The sequence below is a fragment of the Belonocnema kinseyi genome, chromosome 9 (genome assembly GCF_010883055.1).
Source record: "Belonocnema kinseyi isolate 2016_QV_RU_SX_M_011 chromosome 9, B_treatae_v1, whole genome shotgun sequence".
NCBI classification, from domain to species: Eukaryota; Metazoa; Arthropoda; class Insecta; order Hymenoptera; family Cynipidae; genus Belonocnema; species Belonocnema kinseyi.
The window spans coordinates 8,497,840-8,519,502 of record NC_046665.1 but is presented as its reverse complement, the minus strand read 5'-3'; the positions used below and the strand labels follow the sequence as shown (position 1 = coordinate 8,519,502).

The 21,663-nt window shown below is 35.2% G+C and overlaps 1 protein-coding gene across 8 annotated transcripts in view; it reads left to right on the top strand.

Moving 5' to 3' along the window:
• LOC117179920 (interferon-induced, double-stranded RNA-activated protein kinase-like) overlaps window positions 1-21,663 on the top strand; it is a 262,085-nt gene that overhangs the window by 109,101 nt on the left and 131,321 nt on the right. For 5 of the 8 annotated variants that reach the window (XM_033372133.1, XM_033372134.1, XM_033372131.1 and 2 more), the window contains one exon: window positions 5,811-5,975. The exons of 2 other annotated variants lie outside the window; for them this stretch is intronic. In XM_033372133.1, coding sequence (XP_033228024.1) covers window positions 5,811-5,975 — 165 coding nt within the window. Of the gene's footprint in view, window positions 1-5,801; window positions 5,976-21,663 lie in introns of all 8 variants that reach the window. One more of the 8 variants, XM_033372135.1, reaches the window with a different exon arrangement.

The following is a 21,663-nucleotide window of genomic DNA, read 5'->3' as shown; positions in this document are numbered from 1 at the left end:
GTCCATGTAAAATACATGAGTGACCTTGTACTTTCGATCTGCAGGTTTGCCGCACAAGTACCCGTCGGAATTGCGCAGTACTAGAGATAGTGGCAATAATGTAAGGCAAAAGAGGAGTTTGCTCATGGTGTCGCCCTGAAAGACACCTCTCTGAAACGTGACCTTGTTAGTTGTCACACGATTTTTTCCAGATGAGATAGTAAATCTTGTTTTCCAAAGCGGCATCAATCTCTCTATGCACCCAGCTATTTGCAGATAACCTTTAAGATTTCCAAAAGACAGATCATAAGTCTATGGGAGGTCGAATCGAAAGCTTTCCGATAATCAATCTAGGCCATCGATAGGTCACGCTGGTAGAATGCCTCATCTTTACAGACATATTTATCGATGAGCAGGTTCTCTCGACATCCGGCTATGCCTTTCTTTGAGCCTCGTTCTTCATACATTTCTTGCCACACAGGTTCAATTGCCCGAACAATCCTATCATTTAGGATAGCTCTGAATATCTTGTAAAGTGTGTTCAGAAAAGTTATTGGCCTGTAATTCTTCGGGTCAGCTAAGTTGCCTATTTTCGGCAGGAGTATTGTGCGCCCTTCCACCAACCACTCCGGAATCGGCTCTTCCGACTTCAAATGTGAGGTGAAAATACGAACCAAATGCTGATGGGTTGAAGAAAACTGCTTCCACCAGAAGGTTTTGATACAATCTGGTCCCGGTGCGTAATAGCTCTTCACCCCCCCTAATACTTTTTTCACCTCCTCGATAGTGATGGGTGGGCATTCTTTATCAGGTGTTATGAGGGCAACACATGACTCCTTGAAGCTATTTATATTTTCTGAGTCATCGTCCAGTCAATGCTGCACTTCGTTTGACTTTGACTTGTTAAGTGTGTGATAACGGGTTCGGAGTTCGCGCGCGAACTTTCGAACCTTGGCGGTAAAATTCCTGCCAGATGTTATGTAGTCAATCACACGTTGAATGCGGGACGCGTACTGTCTTGCCCAGGCTATCTTTATGGCAAGTTGATGCATTCGTCTTTTGGTCTTATGATCAGCCGTTGGTTTTGTTTTACGGTTCACATCGGCCAAAGCTCTCGCTGCATTGCACACACAATAATTGATAGCCCAGAGGTCAGATTCTCCGGAAAAATGTCCACGAAGCTCGTCATCCATTTCAGCCAGATCTTTAGGCTTGAGAGAAACCTTGGTGTTGATGTGTCTCCGGGTCGTAAAGCATCGCTCATCCTCTATTGGATGCCTGCTCGCGGTTGGTCTTAGTGTCGCCTCTCTTTCTCTGTTGCCGGCTTGTTCTAGATGTGGTAGAGTAGGCGTTCCGATTACATAGCCCCTTTTTCGGAGTAGTTCAGCATGGTTTCGCAGACGTTGCTGCGAAAAGTACGATAACTCCGGGTGTTTCTCGCACCACAGAGCATGCAGCTGTGCCATGTAACCCCGTTCAGGGGCCACACTCGTATTGTAGCACTCTAGCAAGTCGTGATTCAGTCGCTCCGTCCACCGAAAGGTCGCGAGATCCCGCCGATCCATCTCATTGAATCCATTTTCATTAGGTCCCCCAGCTCTAGATTGGTCGGCATTGTTGGCCAACCCATTGTTGTTCCCACGAGAAGCTAGGGAAAGGGGTTCGTTCATCCTTGTAGAACCCCGCGTGCAAGGATAAAGCTACGTACTCTGAGAGGTCGCCTGGTATCCCAGAGTCACCGTTATAGACACCTCACCAGGTGCCTTCAGCTTTGGGCACGGTTTCCACACCTCCGCTTGGGGGTTAATTCCTTCGGGACCACCCCTGGACAATTGTCCGCGACCGCCTATTTATTTTTGTAACCATATTCAGCAGAAACCCTTGGTACAGGGACCCTCTATCCGTGTGTGTGTGTGTGTGCGTGTGTGTGTGTCGTCCTCACTGACGCTCAAGTCATTGAACAAATATAAGGATCCTTTAAAAGAATAATCCTTATAAATAATAGTTCCTGACTATGACTTATAAATAAATTAACTATTAACCATAAATCATCCACTCATAGATGACTATCGAATATAGACACTTTTTCCGACAGAAAAAGAGACAATCGCTAAATGCAAGAGTATTAATTAAAAGCATAGCAGGTTAAGTTTATGTCAAGTGATAGCAAGAATTTTCTTCATGGAATGGGAATTGGCTGTAGCTCAGCGTGTAGTTATTTTTAGTCAGGAAAATGCTTTCAAGTAATGTTGGAAAATTCGATGTCCTCCGATTTTAGAATTTTTTTCGTTCATAAGAAGCCATACATGTGCTCCACAGGTCCTGAAAGTTTTTATCTTAGGTCGTCAGTAGCTAATGAGAAAATAAGTCAAATGTATGGTTCTATACGACAAAGCGACGCGGATACTGCGTGATGTAGCGCAGATCTGTCACCCTTTAGATACCTTAATGCTTTTAATTCAACACATTGATTTATAAAACTCGTAAGTAAAGGTGAACACCTTGTCCAGTCAAAGTCTTTCATTGCTTAAATATAATTTTAAATAATTGAATAAGTAAGAGCGACATATAAACAAGAAAGTTAGTATGGATTAAAAGAACGCACTATTTATTTGGACGAACCTTGCACGTTTTACGTATTTTACTCCAGGTTTTAAATACGGTTACTTTTTGTTCGGCATCAAGGCATCACAAGGACCTTCGCCATGTGCAGTTGAATGGAAGATCCATTCTGCTTTACATCCAAAATCTTGCTCGTGGAGTGTTAAGTTGGCAAAATACTTACGATTGTTGTACGGTGCCGCTGAATTATGTGCATTGTATATGACAAAGTTTCCAGTAATTCCTACTTTTTCTCGTAAAAAATATATTAGCTTTCTTCGATAGAGATGCTTAGATATTGTTTAACCAACGTTTAATTTTGATATCTTCAACAAAATTTGCGATACAGGCTTTTTCTGAAAGAAGTTTAAGGTTGTCGTCGTCGGAACATTTAGGATATTCTCTAAAATAACACGCTATATGTGCAAGATTACAAATCGACTGGGCTATCCAATAACTCTTTCGGTCTTAATTCTACAAAATTTGAAAATCCAATCGTTATCCCAGCAAAAGCGACCTTAAAGAGCGCATGAAACTCTTTCAAATTACATACAACTAAAAGATTTTGAACGTGTATTTTTTCTCCATTTACTGTCACGGGTACGCAATCGTTTTTTCCTGGTATTATGCGACTATTATGATCTTGGTTATAAAAATATTTTACCTACAGCACCGTTTGTTCTGAAAAAGTTTTCCCGCTTTTGTGTCTGGAGAAGATAGAAATCCTTTTGAATTGATTAATTCTTTAGCTGTACAAGCCATGCGATAAGAAAAATTGAAAACGGATTGAATCTTTTCGATTGTGAAACTGTTCGACAAAATGGTTAACATTATAATTTGTCTTCTTTGGCTTATTTCAGATTTTTCAAAATGTTTCTTCTAATTAACTATGATTTTCTCATTTTCATGAACAGGCTTTTCACAAAAAAGTTTGCCGCTTATCGTTTCACATATTTCTTTGAAGGAGTATTGCTTTTGTTTCTTAGTTTTAAGCTCAAGAAAATTAATCTCTTCTCCTGCGAGAATTCTAGAGCTTAATATAAATTTGTTAATCTTTTTAAACTTTGGTTTGAACTGTATGTTATCAATCGCAAGTATTTTTCTGAATAAATGGAAACTTCCTATATTATTAATCTGATCACTGTCTTATCATTCACGAGAAAGCAACCTTTTTCAATTCTAAAACCACGGCCCCGTACCTGATATCCGTACTTCTGAATTAAGCCAGCTAGAAAAAAATCATAAAATTATAATTCTCGTATATCGCAACCTCATTAATGTTGTTCGTTTGTTAGGTTTAGTTTAGAATTTGAGATTTAGAATTCTAGGTTTAGATGTCTTTTGAGATTTCGCTCGTTTATTGTAATTTTGTTATTTTTAACCCAAGGAAGGTCGCACATCATAATTTATGTTGATTAAATTAATTAGTTGAAGGTGTATTCATCCCTCTTTCACAAACAGGGATAATTATTGAAATGTAAACTTTTAATACTCTGCAACAATTTTTCAACTATCTGACATTTTTAATTCAAATGGCCAACAATCGAAAATTTTTATCCATTGCCTTCCAATTAATGTTGGGTCTTCCCCTTTCATTGTGTATCTATTAAGACATTCCTGTTTTCCTTTAAATGGGGCTTCCAGGTTTTTTAAAATTCCTATTGGATCAGGAAAAGATCTCTTTTTACTACTTGCTGGCATTTGGGTTACAAAAGTACCAGAATCGATTTCCATATTAAATATTTTATCCTTTTTATTACTATGTAGAGTTAGGAGCCGAACTTCAGTTTATCTCTTGTTGATGATTATTTGTCCTCTAAATGAAATTATTATCCATTTTCACATTCTGATCTCAATTGCCTGTTCTAATTTTTTTACCTCTCTTGTAGAATTTTAATATACATATAGGTTTTCTGGCTGTTTCACATTACTTAAAGTTGATTTCCTTTTGATTGTCAATTTTAACGCTTTGTCAATAATAAAATTTACTTTTCATAACACATGTATCAAAAAGTTGACTTTCGATGCCCCCGTAGCAGGTCGAAAGTTGCGTTTTCAACCCTAGACTAGAAAGTTGAAACAGGCGACTGCGAAAGGCACTTTACGCCGTAACTGGTATCGAATGTATATACATTCTATTTTATCTGCAGTTGTCTGTAGCAGTTGTCTGTTTTCAGCGATAACTGTAGCGTGCTCGTCTCGCCACAGTTTTCAAAATAAATAACAAACTTTTAATTTGTTTTGTGAGTAATCTGGAAACTTTTATTGTGAATTTGTATTAAAAAGAGCAATTTTTCATTTATCCAATTCAAATTTTCGCGGAACTTTGACTTGAGCAGCTTACAACCTCCCCATTGCGCTTGTGTTAGAGCAGAGCGAACAGAAAAATCAATAACTGCTTATAACCTCATCGATATCACGTCTTAATTGGTAAACAGTGGACAATCAACAATCATCTCCCTTTATACGCAATATACTCTTTAATTACCCTCCAGCCTGTCATTCTAACCTCTATCTGTCATTGCCTACGTATTTACAAACAATAACACCCTTGATGAGACGCAAAGAAGTTTCAGGCATCACAAGTTACAATGCAATTATAACTTTTTCAGTCTTCCAATCAATTTCGTGAGCGTTGCAGTAGCTGTCTGTTTTTCTTGTCCAAATTCTTGGTTCTCCATACTTTACCGTGATTAGAGATAAGGTGATTTTTCACTGTCTCGAATATTTGTAAAAATTTTTTGTCTGTGTGTTTAGCATAATCACACAAATCTCGAATCAGTTTATAAATATCCGAAACTACTTTAGTTAAGAGCAATGATACTTGTTTATTATGCGGTACGTTTCTGGCAATAAAATATGTCCTCTGGTTTTTATATGCGTTTTACTTTTTCCGTTCTTTCACGCATGTGTGTCACTAATATCTTTCAAAGTTCGTCTAATGACAATAATGGATTTTATTTATCACTCGTATACTCTTTAGTCTTTGCTATTAATTATTCTTTACAATGTCTGTACATCTCCGAAACACCAGTGCTTATTTCCGTACCGATATTTTTGCTCGTTGCCTGCTGTAGACCAACTAAGTTGCCGCAGACGATGACTTATATCCTCTCGATTCATACATACATACTTAATTATACTCCACAAAGTCACATCGAATTTTTATAACTACTAATAGTGTCCAAAGTAATAATTTCAAACACAACACTTTTTTAAAGGTAATAATCATCAGTGGAGTACAAAATGCATGGATGATTTCACAGAAGAACAAGTTGGAAGAAATGTTGTAGACAAAGTCGTTCCTTCCACAAGTCTACTCATCGAATCACTTTTGCAGCAACTATGCACAATGCTGGAAAAGCGACAATCTCGAAGGAAGAAACTGTACATTGGTATATTGATAAATTTATACTTATTATTTATACAGAAAACAGAGAGATTATTCATCTGAACTAACCGATAATTCGGAATTTTGTGAAAGAAGATTTACGTTATTACTTATCTCGTAAATTGTTACCATGTTAACTGGTAATTAACCTAGAATTATGAATGGATCTGGAATAAATGATCAGCCTTGAGATAAAATATGCGTATATTGAGAAATTCTATGTCAAATCATCTGAAGAATTTCAGCAGTTTTTAGTAATTTTGATGAAAAATGTAGTATCTCTCTTTTAAGTTGTTGAAAGAAAAACCTAAAATAATTTTTATATAAATAAAAAATTGTAGATGTTTAAAATAAAAAATTTTGCCCCTTTTTTTTCTTAAAATTTCATAACTAATTTCAAAACTAAATTTCTGCAAAAAATCAACTTTATATTTTCTTAATTTTTTATATAGGTAGCTTACATTTTCATCTACAAGCCCTGTAAATATAAAAATTGAATCTCCCTTATTTTTCAAGATATCCTTAAAAACTTACATCGAAACGATGCACATGATGTGATAAACCATGCAAGCAATAGAAGAATATTATAATCGTATGCACGAACTTCAGAGTTCAGACTTTCGGGCGCTGGGTACATCATGCGGCAGCGTACGTTCTTAATAATAAGGGAGATCCCATTTTGATAATTGCAGGGCTTGTAGAGGATATTGTAAGCTATTTATATAAAAACGAAGAAAATAAAAATTGGGGTTTCATCAGAAATTCAGTTTTAACATTTGTTTTTGAAAAACCTAAGAAGTTTTTGAATTTATGTTTATATTTGATCAAAACGGTGTCCTAATATAAACAGTTTAACACTTATACAAAAACATTATTCAAATCACCAATGTCATGAAAGTTTAAAAAAAAGGACCAAATTTTTCAATTTTTAATATTTCGGTTACTAGAATTTTAATTAAAATTAATAACAATAGCTGAAATTCTTCAGATGATTTGACATGAAATCGCTTTATTACGCATTAGAAGATGCACTAGACGCCCCTGTATGTTCCCCAATTAATAATACTAGTTAATAAAATGTTTTCTGAAGTAGTTTTTCGTGCTGAATAAAAGTTCAGCTTTAAGTAAAATTTTTAGGATCACAAGAAACAAAAGTAAAACCTTTAAGAAAAGCTTTCTGTATGCTTAGCTAAAGATTACTGTTTTGAAAAACCTATTAGAAACCCGGGTCTAGCAGTGTTCTATTGGGAATTTATGAACACCATTACGTAAAGCTATCCGGGCACAACAGGGTCGTAAATAGGGAATCGGTAACTGAAATTAATTATAATTGCTAAATGGTGACCTAACAGGGTATACTGTGGTCCCGTCCGGGTTATTTATATAGAAATTAATCTTCAAAGTGCTTTGCAGTCTCCTATAAGAGTCTGGAGTGATTCTGTATGTGATTCCTTAAACCAAAGGTGTGGGTGGGTGTATACGGGTTCAAATAGGGACAATTGAATCGATCAAAGTTTTCAAGTTCATTTCGGTCTTGTATAAGGGTCTAGCGTAGTCTTATATGTGGTTCTTTAAACCAGAAGTGTGGGTTTCTAGCAGGGTGTATATTGATTTAAAAAGGGACATACATTGATAAATGTTTTCAATTTAATTTCGGTCCCGTGCGTGCAACTCCGCGTCTCATCTATACCCCGTCCGTGAGCCGCATCTACGATGCCGCTGTATGCGTGAGAATGTAGTGGTAAGTGGAGAGGGAAGATTTCGTGAGTCTTCCCTCTCTCCTAAAATTCAGACCTATCGGGTTCTTTCCAAGTGCCCCGTACAGGTCCCAATCATGCCCGGATACTAACATGTATGCCGAATATATCCCGGCTTAAAGCGGATCTTACGGGGTTCTATCCCTTGTTCAACGTTATCTCCGGCGTGAACTTTACAGGTTCTCGAAAAGCATAGAATTGTTTGGTCTTTAATTGCCTATTTTAATAAAGCGGTAGTTATAGTAATCGGGTTATATTGCTTTCATCGCAATTCATCCTCCACTCTCTGCAGGTTTTGGACTTAGGTGTTCGCGTTCACGATCGCGATTCAAAATAGCTAGTAACGAAATTGTACCGGAAATATTGTTATTCAGTTTGAGGCGAAGCGTGCGAACTTTAGAGACTATCGCGAAATTAATTTAAAGCAGTTGATGGGTACCAAAACTGCAGAAAATGATGACTTCGGCCCGTGGAAACTGCAACTAAAAGCATTACTAGTAGAGAATGACGCTTAGGAGTCAATAACGAGAAGGTCAATCCTGAGATCGTCTAACGAAATGAGAATGCTGGTTCAACAACTGCAGCACGCGAATGGTATAAATAAATCTGTAGATTATCCTATGAAAGTTAATACATTTCTGGAGGAATCTGCGTAATTAGAGGAAATGAGTTTAACCGTGTTGACAGTGATTAAATTCATTAGTCTAATAAAATTAGACAGTGTATAATTTGAGATCTGATCTGTTGTCAATGGCAAAAATGTTCAAAAATGGGAAGAAGTGAGTTTCAAGACAAGTTCAGCTATGGTTTGTGACTAAAAAATTTTAATTATGGCTCTAAAGTTTAGAACATTTGCAGGATAATGATTTCAAGTGTCTAATACACAATTGAGGAGTATCGTATCCAGAAAACAAGATAACTCTTAGTATGTGAAGCATGTGTGGTACAAAAGGTAGCGCAGAAAGATCTTTCCGAAAAGTTCGTCAATCAAGCTTGAGTTGGTACATACGAATCTGTGACGTCTAATGCGTCAAAATACTTCGTGTCGTACGTTTATGACGCAACACGTCGCATTCACGTGTTGTCAAGTTCCTGTAATTAAAAAGTTAGCTGTCGGTAGCATTCAAAAACTACTAAAGAATAGTTAAGAAGCAGATAAAAAATTAAACGAAGTGTGTGCAATCTGACAAACAATAAATATTGTCGGATTCTTGATTTGAGTCAAAACCACGAGAATTCTGGTATTGTTAGAAGAACCATAATACTTCATAGTCTAGATCAAATTGTTTGGCAGAATGGAAGAACCATACGCTACTCCTGCTGCCAAAGTGTCTCTTAATCATATCGAACCTGCTAACATCATTTTGAGCTGGAAAAATGTGAAATGCAAACCATTTGAGAAACAGATGCCCTTCTACAAGTCGAAATGGAGGAATACGATTTGAAAAATGGGCTGGAATCATTTTTGATCATGTCGCCCTAATATGCCGTATCTGTAAAGTTCCAGGTGTGAATGGTCTCAGTGAAATAAACACCTGGAAATGGAAAATTTCTATTTTTAATCCGTATGTGTATATTCTTAGAATATTTCGAAGACTCTGAAGTTTAAAAAATCTAGCTCCCTACTAACGAGAAAGTCGAAATAATAAGAAATTTTGTGTTCATCAATAATTTCCTGCCGAGGCAGGAATTTGAGGATTTCTTTCTTAATATATTTTGGTGATTCGTTATGATATTTTTCAGTTCACTTGAATATAAGAGTTTATAGAAATGGAATTTTAATGACATTATGACGAACAAGAATATCAAGCATGACCATCGCTAGCTTCTCGCTCAACAAAATGATAATTTGGTATTAACTAAGGCGATATAATTTTACAAAAATGAACCACTTTATTTGTTTTTTTTTTTTGTTGTATTTTTTGTATTTGCATTGCTAGTTTAAAAAATGGTTTAAGAATTAGGATTCATAGGGCGGAAACCATAAAAGAAACATTCGAATATATATAGAATGAATACGAAGAACATAATGAATTCTTAGAAAAATCATATATTATACTTTGTTTTATTGTACTCTAAATTTTTTTTCTAACATGAATTTGATTTCTGCCTCAAACAAATTTTATGTTCTTTTGTTTTGTTTGGGCGATTATGAAAAATTAGTTTAGTTTCTTTAGATTTTCTAACCTTATTTGGCATGAATAAAATGGTTAGATTTTGTAAAACTGTTTGATAGATGTTAAATAGATGGGCAGCGTCGTAGAAGTGGAAAGTCATTAAAAGGGTGCTTATTTATTTTTAAAATCATGCTCAGAAGATCTAAATAAATAAGAATGTATTCTAGGAAGTTCAGAGAACAAAATAAAGAAATTAAACTGTTCGCGCGTCTTCGTCGTATCGGTCGTGATTTCAAACACTGTTGATTCTCGATTGTCGAGACGCACACTGAGTATGAGAGTTGACCGTCGCAGGACTCCCGAAAACTCACACTCAAACAGATTTCGCTCTTATTGCTCACTTTAACTAACAAACGTACTCTTGGTTTCCGTCGCACTCAAATATTTATTAATTCTTCGTACAAATCGCACGTATAGATCTTCCTGGTCGCTATCACTTGGCCATCTTTCGTTCATAACTCTTCCTCGAGTTATACAAGATAAACAAAAATAAACGTAATCTGTAGAAACTGCTTTTTTGCAATAATTATTAAAAAATTATCTCTAATTTTATTAATCATTTTAAAAAACAATTTTCATAAACGGATGTATCTTTTTTTTACGATTCCAACGATATGAAATACTCGTTTTCGATTTTTTGTAGATACTGCTTTCTTAAATATTACGTCAGAAGAGTTGTTATGAGTTTTACTTAACGCAGTTCTCGACATTTTTTCAGGTCACCTTATATTTATGTAAGGTAATTTTCGTTTAAATTTTCTCGCTTAACCGCAATTCTCAATATCGCATAAATTTTTGACAAGAGGCTTATTACGGCGATTCCCACTTTGTGTTAATAAGTAAATTCTCAGCAGATGATCAGGTGAGAGAGAATTGCATGAAGCTAAAAATGATATGCGAGGGTTTCATGCGACGAGAAGCTCAGAAGTAAGTTGACGAGTGTCTTGGTCACCGCTTTTTCTAATTTAGCGGTCTTTCTTTAACGCCGTGTGGCGAGCTCTGTTTCGACAATTATAAAAATCGTGTTGTGATAGATCGTCAGGTATGAATCTACAAAAAAGATCTCTGATGAATGTTTAGTGCAATTATTATAAAAAAATTCATGTGCAAATTTTGATTGCAGCAGCGTTTTTATCCGTTTCAATCCTGACAAATAAAATTTAACATCTTGGCTCAATTGAACATCAATTCTTTCTTCGAATAAGTAGAAAGCAAAGGATTCTGGACTTAACGTCTACAACAAATTTCATCTCCGTTTATTTTTTGGGAATTTTAGACGTCTCACATTTTGGATTCCAAATCCTCTTCATTTTTAACAAACGATGCGTGCACTTATTTAAGGTATTCCATCGAAATTATTTCTCAGGGTATGATTTTTTTCTTAAACTCGTCAATTTGGAATATCCGCCTATTTTTAGGATATTACAATATGTTGTGTTTGTGACATTTTAATGTGTTATATGATTTTTCTTACCTCTTAAATTTATAATATCCGCCCATTTTTAGGATATTGTAATATCTTGTGCTCTCTATAATATCTCAATGTGTCAGGGATGATAGTCGTAGTCTAAGCCAGATCTCTGTCGTTATAATTGATAGTCTTAAACATAATTATGTTTTATTATTTATTCGAAGTATTTTATTGATTTTTAATAAACTAAGGCTCAATTTTATTCTAAATTTTTTTTTTAATTTCATTACAAAAATTTTATTATTACCATGTTAAGGTTTCAGCTTATTCCATTTATTCTGCGAGGTAATTTTAAATTTCGAAACGAATTCTAGAATCAAATAAATCTTTTTCTAAATATTTTGCAATCATTTCAGAAATTTATATTTTAAAATAATGAAATAAAATTAGATTATTACGGTTCGCTAGCGAAAATCGTCAGAGATCGATCTTTCACTTACAGAGTTTGTCTTTTCAACGCCATTATCGATCGGTGGCACATCAAGTAATATTTCGATCTCAGATTTTTTACTATCTTTCTCGTCACCGCAATCGCTTTCTATTTTGGTCGGAGTTGGTTTCCTCATTTTCATCTGAGTGGCGTGCGCCGTTGCTGCATGCCTACGACCTACACAATCAAATTTCAGTTTGACTACGCCATAGGCATCTCCAGGGTAAATTAACGATACTGTGAGAGGACCGCGAAACTTCTTTGGAAGTTTCGTTGTCTCGCTTGTCATGTCGGGTGCATCACGCATGTATATTATATCTCCAACATCAAACTTTACATTACGATTCCGATTTGTACTATACCTTATTTTATATTGCTCTTGCGCAATGCAGATTTATTCTCGCGATTTCTCTTGCAACATTTTTAGTTCGATGCACCTGCTTTGCTTGGCTACGGCCAAAGACCTTAATGTGCTATATTTTGGACTATTTGCCTGAAGGATTGGAATTAGAGTTGCGTTTATTCTTTACACCAGACCGACAGCCTGTCGGTGACGTGGGAAATTAAGCATGTGCTTTATCCCGTGTTTTAAACAAAAATCTTGAATGATCTTACAACGTAAAACATGTGCCACGATCTGAAATAATACGTACAGTTGCACTAAAATCTTAAATAAGATTTTCCAAGGCTTTAAAAACCTTGGTGCTTTAGTATCTCTAGCTGTCGTGAAAATGAAAAATCTTGTTAATGTCTCCGTCAAGAGAAAAATAAATTTTTGTCTCGTTGCCGTAGTTATGGAAGGACGAAGTTGGTTGATATGGTCCGTCAGCAAAGGGGCTAAAACCCGGATTGATTGGGTGCAGTTCGGCTGCTTGAGCACCAGTTTTAGTAGGGATACACTGAATACAGGTTTGAATGTGTTCCCGTACATATCGTTGTATGCTAGGGAAGAAATAATGTTTACGTATCTTGGCGGCAGTTCTATCGGCACCGGCGTGGCTTTGTAAGCCATGGAAAGAAATGATCTTGTTTTTCTGATTTAGACAGTATTTTCCTTTTTTGCTCAAGTTTCTCGTCAGTAAACTGAAAAACTCAAATTTCGTCTTCGGGGTTACTAAGCTAAAAAATCCCGTATTAAAATAAGTTATTTTGATCAGAGTCGCTAGGCTAGGCTGGGGCTCGACTCAGGGCATCTACATGTACTAGTTTTGATGCAGCCCTGTGAATGATGTCAAAATGATATTCTGACAGAAGATTTGATTATCGCACTATTTTTGTATTTTTCGATTTATGAGTGTTTAAGTGCAGTAATGAATTGCAATCCGCGACGATCATGAAATGAACATTTACCAACCAGATTCGGAATCGATTTTCGTTTCAGATCACTACCTACAATTCTAATTTACTCGTGTGGTAGTGACATTCGGGCTCGCTCGTTTTGCGATTAATAGCGTATACTACATTTATTTCGTTGTTCGAATCTCGCTGGAATAGCATCCCTGCTTATTCTAATGTGCTGGCATCCGTGTGTAATTCGGTGGTTAGTTCCGAGCATAATGGTCGCACAATAGGTTCTTCTGCTAACAATCGAATCAGGGTACGTAACGTGTTTTCTTCGTTCGCAGACCATTAGAAAATGTGATCCGTTTTTAACAAGTCGTACAAGGGTGCTTTTTTCAGAAACTTCAAACCCGAGACAAGACACGTGCGTTTTTAGAAATTGGCAATTCTTTAAATTAATTGTTAACCCGGCATTAACTAAAGCTTTAGTTACGGCTATGAAACGATCACGCAAAGATGTCTAATCCTTTCGCGGAATCTTAATATCGTCTATTTTAAACGAGACGTTATCGTCCGGTTTCGTATAAAGTGATAAATGCAGTTGTTTCTCGTGCCTCTTTAGTTAAGGGGAATTTCATATATCCCATTTAAAAATCTAATGTTATGCATAGATTACAATCGGTAAGCTTCACTAAAGTTCTTCCTCGCTCGCAGGAAATGGCTTTATTTCCACGGATTTACTGTACGGTATTTCTTTTATGTTCTTTCAATGAGGTTCGTGCAACCCAATTCACGCGTGTCTATCGTCACGCCCTTTTGATATACATTCTAAATACTTACCAGCTCTTTGACCATTGGTTTTGGTTGATTTTCTTTAATGTTGATATCTGCCGCGCTGATTGGTTCCCATTTTGAAGTCTCACTGTAAAGTTCTTGTAGTGAAGATCTCGATATTTTGGCGATTACTTCACCTTCTTTGATTTTTGTCATGGTTGTACTGGTGTGCGTAACCAAAATTAGAAATTCATGTTTCTGATCTGCTGTACACACAAAGTAAACCGATCGAGGTGGTAACTCCGTGTTATTCAGCACTGTTAAATTTTCGCTCGAATTTTCTTTCAAAGCGATTTTGCCTAACCTTATGAACTCACTATACACACATGCTAGTGTGTTGTGGATTTTATAAAAATCAACAAACTTCGAATTAGTAAACGACCTTCTAATAAGGACGTCAACTGCTTGGCTGTCGCGAGACTACTAGCAATTTCACTTCAGGCACTTTCACGCAGTCTGTTGAATCAGAACTTCAGGACCAGAGACGTATTGATTGTCCACTCTGCTGCTCCGGGATCAATCAGTGCAATCATTGAATTCTTGTCGACATTCCGAACAAATGGTCGCTATTCTGATTTCTTGGAGGAAGTGGGAGTCGCTAGTGTCTCTTGTTAAACTGTCGCTCGTTGAATGTGTTTTCGTTCTAGGCTTTTTTGTAGTTTCGGATTTATTATGTCGTTGACCTCGAATACGGTCCATGCGTTGAGCGTTCATGCGATCGTGTTCGATGTTGTCATGCATAAGTTCATCGACGTTAAGATGTACCCGCGCTCACATCGTGTTACATAGTTCACGTGACCATAGTCCTATCAGGACTTGTTCCTTGATATCTTTGGCGAACATCCCCAGGCATTTACAGAGTCGAACTTTACTGTAGAAGTATGTTGTTTCTCCATTAAAATTCTCAATATGTTATTAAAACTAGTATTTGGTGCGTTTCCCAACGCTCGATCGCATAAGTTTAACAATACCTGCTCTCTTCTTCTTCCGCCTTCCATCATGTTCCATAACAGTTGCTCTAGAGGTGGCAAGAAGTCTGGTTTCTTCCGTCTGTGTTGAGGTGGAGGGGTATCTCTTCTTCTTGACTGTGTCATTGTGGTAGATTTCCTATTTGAGGAACTTGCATCCAGGTTTGGGCCTGAAACATCGTTTTGTGGATTCTGCATATTTTCTATCAAAATGTTCTTGAATTGATCAAGCGGAATATTCGCATTCCCTTCCCCTATGTTGTCTTCTTCAATGGTCTTTCACTGAAGGGTCGTGATATCATATACGAATCTTCTGAAATCTGTTTCAAGCCACGCCTCGGACATTTTGGAAAAATTTCACTTTTCTTTTTTGGACAGTTTTACTCGTAGCACAAAAAAAATTACACTGCGAAGAAACAGTTTTCTTATTACCGCAACCCAATACTTATTAATCCTTCGTACAATTCGCACATATAGATTTTCTTGGTTGCTATCATATTTTACTTAACTGCTTTGTTTAATAGCATTTCATTACTTTGATGAGCCGTAACTAACTACGTTTTTTCTCTTCTTGTTCGTCTTTATTCCACTTTCATACTTTTTAAATCCTGCTGAATTATTCTTGACATTACGCGAAATTTCAAACTCAAACTGCCAGGGTTATAGAGACTCTTGTCCTATCTTTCTTGCATATTCAACTGAAAGGGGTGAGATGGAACAATTGAAACCCAAACGTTGTCGACATCAAAAATATCTCGAACACGGGCAATATCAAGCAAGATCCGAAAAATGCTTGTCCCGCTGTGAAACTGTATGGTTATTATACGACCCTGTGGGCGAAAAATCCAGAAGTTGGAAAGGATTGAGAGGGTGTCGCCACTGTATCTTCACGAAATCGGCTGCAAAGTCAAACTTATTCTGCGTGCACCTCGAAACTTGTCTAGAACAACTTCTCAATTTGCAAATTACAGGTTTATCAGGATATCAATTGTCCGACCTTTGCACATGTTCGTGTTCGCTATGAATAAGCATAAATAGTGAAATTGTCAAACGCACAAAAAGTATAGGTCTCCTATTATGGGCAAGTATCTTGCGAACGATTAGTACTAGTACTATAAACTTTCAACAAAAATGCTTCTGCATTAGAAAAGCGCCGGAAGTAACCTCTAGACGAAAACCGGCGAATGTGGCGCTGTCGTCTTTAGTAAAACTTGCGCTTTGTGGACAAGTGAAGTAAGCTCTAATATATGTATTTATGATCCATATCATAGATCTCTCCCCCCTAATAGCACGGAACATTCTGCGGGAACCTTTAGAACGTTCTAGGAACATTCTCTGAGCGTACAGAATGTCCACCGCTTGGGAACGTTCAAGTGGGATGTAGTAGATGAGGAACTTAAAACCCAAAAATGACATCTATATTTACATATCTCTTATGGTTTACGAGACAGGTGTTGTTAAAAATAACAATAATGGAACGTTCCCCTCAGGTCTCAGCGGAAAATTCTTGCAACGTTCCACTGGAATGTACCAAAGTGGCGGATATTTTACACGCTTTTCGAAATTCAAATAATAACACGAGACACTGGGCATTTCAGAATCCCATTCAATTAACATTGAGAAATTTAGGATGTTCGAAAAATTAAACTCATAATTTAGGGTTTGTTTGAAATATACCAAGTTTTTTAAAGACTGAAGAGGAGTCTGTACGAAATACAACCATACTATTAACTTCAGTTTTAAACCCAACGTTACCCCCCCCCCCCCCCCCCCCCCCCCCCACACAGCACCCTGAGTTACCCCCAAAAATAAGACTATATTTTTACTTATTATTGTTAATTTTTAGTAATTTCTTTCATTACTTTTTTATAAATAATAACAAATCGACAATTTGAATATCCAATATGACTTTTGAAACCGTTTGTAATTATTCAAATAAAAGTGATTCAAATGTGAAAGTTATTCATTGTTTGGAGTAGTAAATTTTTTGAGAAACATAATGTGCTTATTTAAACAATTAATTATTGTTTATTTTTAAATTATCTAAAAATGGAGCTAAAAATGTTCACTTTTTCAAGCTAGTATCCTATGCTACTTTTTGTTGAAGAATTATATCATTTTGATACATTTCTTTTATTGATTAACAAATTTATATTTGTTCAAAGAATGTTTATTTGCGCAAGAACTTTTCTTTCAAAAACTTTTATAATGTCGTATAAAATAGAACACATAAAATTATTTTTCTGATTGTATAGTGTATAGAAATAATATATTAACCAATTTTTTATTTTTTAAACAAAATGAATTTTTTTAACTAATTATTTTTTCCAAAAATCGTATTTTATAACTTAATCATAATATTGAATGATTTTGAGCCGTAGTCAATTCTTCTAAAACCTTATACCCTTGTTTATACAATTAACCTTTTTTCGTCTTTCCTTCAAATGGAGTGTAGATGGTTCACGAATAAAAAGTTTTAAAAGATGACATAAAGTTTTTAACTGAATTTACTACTTTTCGAAATCATTAAATATTACGTTTAGTTTGAAAACTACGATTTAAAAATATTTTTGAAAAATGTACATGTATTCTTTATATTCACTATACAGTCAGGGAAATTGCTTAATTAATTACATAATGTTTCAGAAATGTTCTACTCCAAAAAATCACCAACTATTACATTTAATTCAGATAGTACGATTTAATTTTTTATAAATAAATCATTGGTTAGAGAAGTTACATTTACTTAAAACATAAATTTTTTTTAAAGTCATGGAAGATATTCAAATTGTCCATTAGTAATTATTTTTATAAAAAAAGGCGACAGAAGTTGCTGAAAATTATCAATAATACATAAAACACTTGGCACGTTTTGATCAAACCCCGATGTATGAGTTTAATTTTTCGAAAATCCAAAATTTCCTTATGTTGATGAAATGGCATTTTGAAGTGCCCGGTAGCACGTGTTAATATTTAAACTTTGGAAAAAAGTATGGATTTTCTTTTCCGGAAAGTGAATACTTTTTGGGCTGTGACTTGACTTTTAGACTGAAAATAAATTCCAATCCAATTTTGGAGAACCATAATGTATATGTCCTCTAGGCTCGGAAAACTTCATGATTTTGAACAGTTTCGAATTCCCCAAAAAGTTCGTGTATACGAAAATTTTAGGTTCTCAAAGCGATTTGGGTACCCGAAAAGTATCCGGAAAGTTCGGTTCCGGAAATTCCAAAACTGATATGATTTCACGGGATTTAAGGATTTCATGTAATTCAAGGAACTAAAGGAAATCATTCAATATATTCACGGAATTAAAATAATTCACGAAATAATCACTGAATTTTTCGAATTAATAAAATTCACCAAATCTGAGGACTTCGTGAAATTCATTTCTTTAATTCCTTGAATTTTGTGAATTAAGTGAATGCTTTCAATTCTATGTATTTCGTGAATTCCTAGTTTTATTTCAATTTTGTTAATTACTTGTTTTATTTCAATTTCGTTAATTCCTTGAATTCCATAAATTTTTTGTTTCCCGTGAATTCCTCGAATTTCGAGTTTCAAATTTCAGCAAATTTGAGAAATTGCTCTCAATGCCTAATGTACTCATATACACTTTATCTTTTAAAGAAGCTGTATTAACACCAGTAAAAATTTTTTTAAATGTTCAAATAGAATTGTAATTTATTATCTCCTTTCAGCGCTTAATGTGTTAACAGTTTCATGTTTATCAATATTATTTATTTTATTAAGGTCTCACGGGTAAAAATATTTCACATTTAATCAGCTTTTGATTAAAAAAACGTTAAGCTGTTAAACCTTGTCACAAATTGTGGAAACACTACGTTGTTGTGAAAGAATCAATTAATTGATTTACATGAAAGATTTTTGCTTCAATTTGAGAATTTTCATAATTTCACAATTTTATGAAATAGTGATTTTAATGTAGATAGTTTTTAGTATTTCGCTATTTAGTTTTTTAATATTCTATTTAATTGTTGTTTTTTTTGTGAATAAATTTATTTTAAACAATTATTAAATATACAGTTTTCTTAATAGAAGTAAAAAATGAAGGTACTGGAGGTAATTCCTATAGTGGACCTGTTAGCTGGGCATTGTGTCTACCGAGAAGGAAAAATTAAAACCATTGCCAAAATCAGTTTATAGAGATAGTAACAAAATCACAAGAAAAAATGGAATCATCTGATGAAGAAAGTGAGAACTTTGATAATAACACAAAGTCAAATGAATTTAAAAAATCGAAAGGATTCTTTTTTTTATACTCTTTTTCGCGATTTTAAGAAAGAATGAACGTAGAATCGACGCTCTATGACTTGGCCTTTTTTGGCGTTCGCCTCATTTATTCTACCTAATGTTGGGGGATGAGGTGCGGGTTTTGAATAACAGTGCCTTATGAAAAAAAGATGTACAGTAGCCGGATATCCTAGGTATTCATCCTTCATTTTATCATCAATCAGAAATTATTCAGAGTTTGTTCATCTATCATATTACTAATGCAGAATTGTGTTCAGTAACAATTGATATCAGCTGACAGTGGTATTCATAGATTCCGCTAGTCATGGTGCGGAATGAATGAATTCATTTTTTATTGTGAAGTCTCAAAAACGTTCTACATCTGATAGATGAGTAAGGGATCGTCCACAAATTACGTAAGACGTTTTTCATTTGTTTATATCGTTGTGTCCTTCTCAACTTTACAGCAATTTTATGCTCGTCTTTATTCAAACAAAAGAAAAACGTCTTACGTAATTTGTGGACAATCCCTAACTGCGGGTTTCTAGTAAGTTGTAGAGTCACTTATAATGTTGCGCACATTCGTACAAGATTCTTTTAGGTGAAGATTAGCAGTTATATTGCGGCTGGCAGACGACAGTATGGATAGGCAGAATAATTCAAAAGGCTTGAACTGTATCTCGGTGGCTTTCATCTGAAAGCTCCAAATTTACGAAAAATCTTAAAATATTTAACAAATTATAATTTTTTTAGAATTTTTGGATTACAGGAATTTTGAAACGTCAAAACTGTTTGCCTCTTTTTTTATGCGAATCAATCCGGTTCTCTTTGAGCTATAAAATGTTGTTCTCCTGTGCGTACGTTATAAGCATTCCCATTCCTTTGGCAATTGTAGTGTTTCTTCTACTAATAATCCTTACAACACTTTGACAATCGAGTCTTCTGTTACGAAGAAAGCATTTTATGCAGGGTACATTAAAAAAACTATGAATATAAATTGTAAATTTCGAAATGATAATTTACAGTTGAAAGCAATAGAGACTAGAGAGGTTTCTTTGTGAATTGATTTCAATTGAAAACAGTTTCCCGAATATAAATTAATATTTTGGTGTCTAAGATAGTATAATTATTATATTATTACCCTATACTATTACCGTATTTATATTGAAAGTTTTTTTATTTCTATATTTGGAGTTCACGAAGCTGTCGTCAGTAGCTTCCAATATTTAAAATGAGAATCTCGCAACCATTTATAAAAATTTGTTGCTGAAAAAAAGAAACTTACAGCCATTTATTGTTTTGATTTCGTCTCTCGATATCTAACTTTCAGCAATAATATTTTTCTAGAATAGATTATTGTAATTAGTTATAGTGATTTAGGAGTGTAGAGATGATTAATTTTTTATAGCAGCACTTTGTATTTATGACAAATGAAAATCTGATAGATTCTTATGGCATGGTTAGTTCTTATAATCGTTGCGATTGCCAGAAAAATTGGTGCTACTAATCTTCATTAATAGCATACCAAGTATTTAGATACTTAATCACTTAACACGCTACACTATCCCAAATTTCTTGCTGTCCGAAGAAGCCCATGTCGGGTGATAAATACCTATACTACAGGAGATTGCTCTCCTCAGGAGCGTGAGTGAAAACGACCCTGTCATGATGTATTTCGTTCACACAAGACTATGATTTTGATCCATTTCCAACACGAAGTGTGCTTATTCCCTAGAAGCTAGCGAAAGAACCTCCGTAGTTCACGGTGAATCCGTTCCACCATATTACATCCGGGATGACGTATAGATGAAAAGATCAATTGGATGTCTTCTTGTTCAAGGGCATCTATCCAGTTTTTCGAGATGAATTGGATCCCGTGATCACATATGATCTTCTCGGGTTTCCCAAATTTGGGGATATAATCCTCACGGATTTTAGATAGAGCATTCTTAGTTGTTTCTATACTTATACAGCTTGCGAAATTTTATGAAGGTATCGATCGTTAAGAGTATATATTTTAATCCTCCCTTGGTTGCAGGTAGAGAGCCCTAGCAATCAATGGATTATAATTCCCCGGTTTCGAAGGTGTAACGCTCTTCATCTCCGAAAAACACGTTTAGTTCATAACCTTGTTTAATTGGCAAGAAGGACAACTAGAAATCCTTTGTCGTATTACCTTAGCGAACTTGGGGTAATATAATGCTTCATTTACCATTCGACAGAATTTAAGGGGGCCTATACGACCGTACAAGTCATGACATTCATCAATCACATAGTTGATGCTCCTTGGGGGTGTTTCTTCCGAACATCTTGATGCTTACGATATAGGGTCGGATCATTTGCTTTTTCCTTAGCGAAGTTATGAAGGGTTTTAGGTATATGAGAGGAAGGCTTTTTGTTAAGTGATATAGAAAAACACGTCATTAGTTGACGTCGCAAACTTCATCATGCAAATTATAGTGGATTCTATTTAAAGCATCAGCTACTACTTTGAGTTTACCTTCGCAATATTCGACGTTG